The sequence below is a fragment of the Tenrec ecaudatus genome, chromosome 9 (genome assembly GCF_050624435.1).
Source record: "Tenrec ecaudatus isolate mTenEca1 chromosome 9, mTenEca1.hap1, whole genome shotgun sequence".
In the NCBI taxonomy this organism is placed as follows: domain Eukaryota; kingdom Metazoa; phylum Chordata; class Mammalia; order Afrosoricida; family Tenrecidae; genus Tenrec; species Tenrec ecaudatus.
Genome location: NC_134538.1, coordinates 160,368,314 through 160,376,754, shown reverse-complemented (window position 1 = coordinate 160,376,754; position 8,441 = coordinate 160,368,314). Strand labels below are relative to the sequence as shown.

At 39.4% G+C, this 8,441-nt stretch overlaps 1 protein-coding gene across 1 annotated transcript; it reads right to left on the bottom strand.

Moving 5' to 3' along the window:
- Positions 1-2,627: 2,627 nt before the first annotated feature.
- Positions 2,628-3,560, bottom strand: LOC142456637 (olfactory receptor 2A5-like). The gene has a single exon (XM_075557786.1). It carries the CDS (start codon positions 3,558-3,560, stop codon positions 2,628-2,630), a length of 933 nt encoding a protein of 310 aa, XP_075413901.1.
- Positions 3,561-8,441: the final 4,881 nt, after the last annotated feature.

The window sequence follows — 8,441 nt, the reverse complement described above, 5'->3', positions numbered from 1 at the left end:
AAGAACCAAAGTCTATGTAAATTCAAAACAAAGGAAGTTGAGAAGATGTCTTTAACTTGACAAATCTCAGATATGGGAAAAAGCACGAGGAACATGAAAACCAATAAAGGATGGATATACAAAAAAATAAGTATGATCATTGATGAACTAAGTGCTCAATAAGTGTTTAGCAAAAGAAAGGGATGAAGCAAAGGAAAATTGAAAAATAGAATAAAATAATAGTTTGACAAAAATGTAGTATTCTAGAGAAGAAGTATTCTAATAATAAATAGCTAGAAATTTACTTTAGTATTTAAAAAATTGGCAACCACCCACAACCACAAAGTCCCATTAATAGGAAAAAATATAATTGATTCATTTTAATAGTTTTATTTGCATATACTTCACATAGCATACAATTTAATCATTCAATCATTATAAGAAGGGTTGTAAAACCATCACCACAAGCAATTTCACAACATTTTCTCTCATATCCATTTTTATTAGCTCTCCATTACCCTCAAACTTTCCTGATGTGCCTCTTGGCTATTATTAATCCAGTTACTGTCTCTATGGATTTACCTCTCTTGAATTTCATGTAGGGAAAATCATACAAAACAAAAAACAAGATTTGAACAATAAAAACAATTATGATTAGACAAAACTAGACAAAACAGAGAAAAAAACCTCTATCGAAAATAAAGCAGAAAGTATTAAAATCTCAAACAACTTTAAAATGGGTCAAAAAGGAGATCAAATGATAAAGTAGTACATTTAAACCTAACTACATCTGTCCTAATTGCCTTTACAATGCTCTCTGTGATGATAACATGACAATTCACATCAGGGATTAACCAGAGGCTTAATCCATGTGGGGACGTGGCAAATGAATTTCAGGTTTCCGCTGACATCCATAGCCTTCTGAAATCAGATGTTTATTACTTAAGCTGCGATACTATTTCCTCCTTCAGATTTGGATTTTATTGGTCATGATCCTTAGATCTCACAGACTGGCGTGCTTCTTCTGTGCAGACTTGGTTGACACCTCAGTTAGATGAGTCTGTTTGAAGACAAGCCTTGGAGACCTGAGACACTGGGCTTTCTGGGAGCTGGGCAACATCCGGGGTCTTCACAACACTTTTTCTATAGCACTGATATCATCAGTGATCTTTACAAAATGATTTATCTTAGAGACAATACTTTTTTTTCTGTAAGAGATTAGGGATTTGTCATACCCTGATGTTTACAATTTCAAACTAATTTTATATATCCAAATTTCTGCATTCTTAACTTTCAAATTATATATATCTTTTTGAATGTGATAGCTGGGACATTCCAAATCTTCTTATGAGAAAATATACTTTTTAGTATTACAAATCAAAAATAGAGAAATGTATTAGTGGAAGACTTTGTAGAAACTGGGAAATGGGTAGATGCGGAGTGTTTGAAGGTTAGAAGCTAGTGTGCTCATCTTAACATTGGCTCAGTGGAACCAGAGTGGAGAAGAAAACAACAACACACTTATTATCCAGAGATGATTGCAACCAAGACGTGTCGACTCTCAGTTTTAGAGACATCCTCAGGTTTTGGATTCTTCTGAGCTATTGTCCACATGAGTCTTCTCTTTGTTTGAAAAAGATCCATCTATTAAAATAACTCCAAATTAACCTGCGTTTAGAAAGTAAGAATGATACCTTGCAGGATTATCTACCATCACATAGACCTCGGCAAGTATACTTCCCACTATGTGGAGAGTGTCTCTCACCACCAATGATAGAAGCTTAAATTAATTCAACATATAGTGAATTAGGTAAGTACTCTTACCTAATTAAGGTAAGTATTCTTAATACATAAGTGACAAACTTTTAGAAATTAGCATAAATCAAGATCCTGGTGAAGCCAATGGTAGCAATTGGTACAAGAGGTTTCTCTGCTTGTGTCTGCTGGATTTCTGAAGCTCTAATTTATAATGTTTATGGCTCTCATTCCAGGTCTCAGGTTCAACTGAGTGATTCTAATGATGATGGAGCAAGCACTGGTCTTTGCAGTCAAAGTTTGAGACTAGATAAGCTTTAGCACTTGCCAAAGAAGCATAGGATCACTCAGGAGTGGTCCCCAAATGTCCTCCAAGTGGAACCCTCTGAAGAGATCCAGTCTCAGGTTGTGGTTTCTGGGGTCACCCTGGATTGGCCACTAAGTTGGTATCAACTGAAACTGAATGAACTCTCAGCTGCAAATAGAGAATCAGTAAGCCCCCACTCCTGGGCTTAATCTGGCCAAGTTTTCTTTGTCAATAAAGTTTGATTGGAACACAGAAATGTTCACCCATGTCCACATTCTGTGGCTCCTCTTGCCAAAAGACCTTCTGGTCTTTGTTACAACAGAGATCAGAAGACCCCAAGGTTCTCATGTGTTGACCATGAAATGTTTCCCACTGCTGTTACTTCTTGTGTCTTATCAAAGAACCAATGCCAACCTCACTGTCATGAAGGTATTCTTTTTTTCCTATAAGCACTTTAGCTTAAGTTCGTAAAGTTCAGATCAGGAATGTTATATTTAAGGTGGCATTTCTTCCAGCATATGATAAAAAACTGCAATGACCATGTCCCACAGGGCAAAGCCACCAATCCAGGGCTCTCTGACATCTGTCAGGTTGAGCTCTCCTTGCACAGCACTCTCCGCAGGGCACCCTTCACCTCTGCGTTCCTCATGCTGTAGATCAGAGGGTTCACCATAGGGTTGAACAGACAGTAGAACAGGTAAAAGACCTTTTGCTGCTCCTCAGGGTGGCTGGATTTGGGGGAAATGTACATGATGATGGCACTGCCAAAGAAGAGCCCGACCACGCAGAGGTGGGAGGAGCAGGTGGAGAAGGCCTTCCTGCGTCCATCCCCAGACTGGATCCTTATGATGGCGATGAGGATGCGGGTGTAGGAGACCAGCACCACGCAGAGGGGCCCCAATACAATAAACGCACAACCAACAGAGAGGACCAATAGGTTGAGCCATATTTCAGCACAGGCCAGCTTAAGGACAGACAGGAATTCACAGAAGAAGTGGTCAATCTCATGAGGTCCACAAAAGGGCAACCTAAGGATGAGAATGATATGAACCAGAGATAAGAGGAAGCTAAGTATCCAGGAGGTCACTGCCAGGGTGATGCAAACCCTCCAGCTCATGATGGCTGAGTATCTAAGGGGATGGCAGATGGCAACATAGCGATCATAGGACATCACCACCAGGAAAAGGCATTCCGCCACACCAAAGGACAGACAGAATAAGGTCTGCATGATGCAAGGGACAAAGAGGATGGTTCTTTTCTTGCTCAGAAGGTTCGCCAGCATCTTGGGGACATTGTTGGAGGCATAGGACATGTCCACAACTGCCAGATTGGAGATGAAGAAGTACATGGGAGTGTGCAGTCGGGGATCCAGGCAGATGATCCCCACAATAGCCCCATTTCCCAGCAGAGTTAAAATATAGCACAAGGAGAAGAGCCCAAAGAAGAAGTATTCCAGTGAGGAGTCCACGTGGAATCCCAGTAAGGTGATCTCTGTGATCCAGGTCTGGTTTTCCCCCATGCTCATGCGGCTCAAATGGATGAGGCCAGGGCTGCAACAGGAAGGACGGAGCTGAAGAGCTATCCAAGGTGCACAATATGTAAGCAGTGATGGAAAAAGAGAGTATTTACAAAGGAATCATTGCACATGGATTTTCTTTATTTCATTTTTGGAAAATTATCTCTTTTAGATAAAAAGGGTCATGGCCCAATAGTGGTTTCAAGTTGCTCTGTGACCCTAATGGTTGAGGTTAAAAACCAACAACCACTGTGAAGGAGAAAACAGTGCTCTCTACTGCCACCAAAATTGCAGTCTCCGAAACTCACAGGAGCAATTCTACCCTCCTCTGCAAACCAACTGGACGATTGTCTGGCAGTATGTTTTCAGGATTGGTTACTTTATTTTTAGTTGCATTATTAAACTAAGTCAGTATTCCCATAAAATGAAGAAAAATCTTTATTCAATGAAATTTTTGAAACAATATATAGGCTGTTCTATATATTTCTAAAATGCTATCAGAACAAAGAAATTTTGAAGCAAACTAAAGAAATGTGGAATAGTGAGTTAATTGGCCAACTGACCTGAGACATCCATATCTTTGCCCCTTCCAAAGAAAGGTGACCCAACAGAGTAGAAATTATCAAACAATATCTTTGATAATATCTTCATGTCAGGTTAGCTGAAGATAATTTTTTTTAAAGTTGGAGCAGGAAACCCACATGGAAATGCCTGAAAGTCAAGTTGTTTCAGAAGATGATGTGGCGTCAATGATACGGATCATAGCTGATGTCACATGGCTCTTGGCAGAAAACAGAGATACTAAATCTGCTTACTTCTGTCATATTGATGATGTATAGACATTGGAGTGGTTGAATTATAACAAGCTATAGATAATATTGAACAAGGGAATTGTAGAATTCCTTAAACATGGTCCTGTGGAACCTGACCAGAGACCAAAAGGCAGTCGTTCCAATAAAATAAGCGGATAATGAATCATAAAATAAGAAAAATATGCTCATAAAGGCTATTTCAATTCAATATATCTTTGTCAGCCCATAAGCTGAGCTAATAACTGAGACACTGGACTATGTGAAGAAGAATGTGGTCAGGATGGGAGAAAAGCACTTGGCACAGCCTTGCACACTCAAAGACAAGAAGTCCTGATGCACTTAGTGATGAAGACCCAAGAACTTACCCTTCAATATGGATTGCACCTCAACAGCAAGACAGCAACAATCCTCACAACTAAATTCATTAACAACATCATAACAAATGGAAAAAAAAATCTGTCTAGAAAGGATCAAATTTTACTTGGGTTCACAATCAAAGTTCATGGAAGTAGACGCCAAGAAATCAAACGACATTGATGTGTGAATGTTGCCTCAAACAAACAAATATAAATCCTGTTCAAAGTTTTCAGGAGCAGTACTACAGTACTATCATTTGGGGGATTAAAGTATGGTAATTTTATCTCATTTGCATTTGAAGACTGAATAATGAATGAGGGAGGCTAGACAAGAATTGACGCATTTGAATTACGGTGTCTGTGAAAAATATTGAATATGCATGGACTTCCACAAGACAAACCAATATGTCTTAGAAGAAGTACAGACAGAATACTCTTTCATATTGAGAATGGGGACAATTTTCCCAAGTATCATGGCCCTGTTATCTGGAGGGCCTAGTCCCCAAGGAAAGACACAATGGTTGGTCAAGTGGGGGTCAGGGAAAGAGAGGAAACCTCTCAAATGAAGTCATTGGCTCTAACAAAGGGATGAAACATGAACTATCAGAAAGGGGCAAGACCAGTAAGTGTTTGGTTCTGTCTTACACAGGGTTACTATGAGTCAGACCTCATTGGAAAGCATCTAACAAAAGCAACATATTGGGACGCTTTTAAAAGTTGGAGGGAGTATAAATTTGCTTTACACAATTAATGTATGTATGGATTGTGATAAGTTGTATGAGTCCCTAGTAAAATGTTTTTTAAAAAGTTGGAGGGAAAATACATTAATGTTTCATTGGATTTTTTCCACCATCGTTTATATTCCTTGTATCTCTATGCAGTGGTCTATCATCTTAGGTCCATGATGCATTCTGTGAAACTGTCTATCTTGTGATTTCAACTTGTGTGAGCACCACAATATACAGGTATTCTCCAAATTATATACCATATTATTATGCAATACACACCACAAATTATATATTATACAAAATATTCCCCAAATTCCAAATGAGCCCTACTTTTAAATCTGTCTCTAATTCTCTATTAATATGTAAATTGGGCCAGTTAGGTACCATTTGTACATGAGTTAAATGCTGGTCTTTGTGTACTCATTACCTATCTGTAGAAAGAAACATAAAAAGACACCTCCAGATATAGGTAAACACCTTTAACACAATAATTAATAATAATCGTATTGATTTCCTTGTGAAAACCCACTGAATTTGTCTCAAATTTTTTATAAAATAGGTTTTATGGGAATTGAGACAAAGACATATTGTTTGCATTACTTGAATGGATGTTATTTGGAGTATGGTTATGTGTTTATTCTATGTTATATTTATGTGTCACATAATAAAATACGTTATACTATAACATAGTAGCACCTACTCTTATGTATTCTACATGTACCAGAACAACACAAACACACACACACATACGCACATTGTTTTGGAGAGTTCTAACATAGGACTCCCTTTCAGGACACCATACCACAGTCATTGCCACAGAGTCCACCAACTCATGGTGACTGAATAGGACAAAGGAGCCTTGCCCTTGAGGTTTTCCGACCCTGTAATTCCTTATAGGAATATAAAGTCTCATCTGTGACCCATCAAGATAGGTGGAGGAGAGATGATTCCAACAAACCCTCACCCTGTCAGGCACCACCGTTTCCTCAACCGCCTTGTTTTCTTGGTCCAAGATATGGAAGGATCATGTCTCTGTCCTTATGGCTTGATCATTTAACCAGTGAGGTTCTCTCTCATTTCTACCACTTTGCTTAGATCTGGGGTCCCTACAGTTAGTTTCTGTTTTCAGCCGCTGACTGCGTTCCCTTGGAAACACCTTCTCCAAATGTAATACTGATTTTACACTGAGAGTTTCATTGGCCTTAGTCAGCATCTGATACTGAAACTGACCATCAGGTGGGAACGTTCTTGGTCACAAACAAAGCACATGTGCACATATGATGTTAAACAGAATGAAGCACAGTGGCCTTTCTGCATCCTTCAACGTGTGAGCTTACAGGAGGAAAGCTACTTCACAGTAACAGTAATAACACTTACACCGTTGTACTGTGGTGGCATATTGTCTGCCTGCATTCCCTCTTTTACTGCTGAGCACCCACAAGGAGAAGTCTCAGGGCTCATATTAGGTTCTGCTCTGGCATACTCTTTCTTTTCATTGTATTGGACAGGGTTGTATCCTCTCACCTGAATTATTCTATCTGTATACTGAACAAAGACCCACAAAGCAGGATGATGTGAAGAAGAACATAGCATTAGGATAGGGGAACATTTGTTAACTGGTGATGTTTAGGTGACACAACCTTGCTTGCTGAAAGCAAGGAGTATTTGAACACCTGCTAACCAAGGTCAAGAATGGCAGCCTTCAGTCTGGATCAGAACTCAATGTAAAGAAGATCAAATCCCCACAACTGGACCAAGAGACAGCATTGTGATAGATGGAGAAAGGGTTGATGCTGTCAAGGATTTTCTCTTGCTTGGATCCGCAGTAGCGGTCATGGAAGCAGCAATCAGGAGATCAGTAGATGACTCACATTAGGTAAATCAGCTGCACAAGACCACTTTAGAGTACTGAAGAGCAAGGATATTACTTGAGAAGGACTAAGGTGTGCCTGCCCCAAGTCATGGTATGTTCATTTACTTCATATACATCTGAAAGTTGGGCATTCAGTACAAAAGATCAAAGAAGAATCGATCAACAAACAGATGTCTGAGAAATTGATAGTCAGAATGCTCCTAGGAGTGAGGAGGGGAGAAAGTCTTATTCCCACATGTACATTCGACATGTTATCAGGAGAAACTGTCCCTGGAGAAGACCCATGCTGGTAAAAAGGGAATTGCAGCGAAAAAGAGGATGGTGCTCAAAAGATGGATTGACGCAGAGATGCAGCAATGAATACACACTCAGGAACATTGCTGAAATGGGACTGAATGGACATTGTTGCCTCTATTGTGGATAAAGTCATTATGAGTCTGAGCCAACTCTAGGGGCTTATAATAATAACAACATATGATCAACTCTATCAATTTCTTCAGCGATCAAGTTCCTTGGAGGCACCCTTCCCTGTCACCTCTTGCCATGGTCATGACAGATTCTGATAGCGTCACTATCAGCAGGTTCAATTTCTCAGACAGTTGGTTGGTTCTTTCTAGGGTTCGTTTCCTAGGAGGCCCATATCTATCCATAACTCAGGGGAAGTAGGCTCAGAGCCTGCCTATCTGGTAAGATTCTGTACCCCAGTTCCTGGTGCTAGCCCTTCCACTTTGGTCTCCACATTTTAGAAACAATCTGAGAGCTACCATTACTTTTGATCCAGGTTAAAAGATCAATCTAACAGAACATTTAAAATATCATTTTCATGTATTCTTCCTCTTAGATATTTAGACCGTAAATACTCAGAATATAAACCAACATAGATGAGTATATTGATAAATGGGATTCAATTGTATCTTATTTGTAAACCATTGCTGTTGTTGCCATTAGGTGTCATTGTGTTTGGTAGATTCATAGCTACCATACATACAAGGAAGAAAATACTGCCTGGTCCTTCACCATCCTCACTATTGTTTGTATGTGTGAGCCATTGCTACAGGCACTTTGAAAACCCATCTCCTCAATGAACTTTAACTTTCCCAAGCATGAGGCCCTTT

Coding starts and splice junctions, on each gene's coding strand:
- LOC142456637 (XM_075557786.1), bottom strand. CDS start 3,560: ATGGGGGAAAACCAGACCTGGATCACAGAGATCACCTTACTGGGATTC.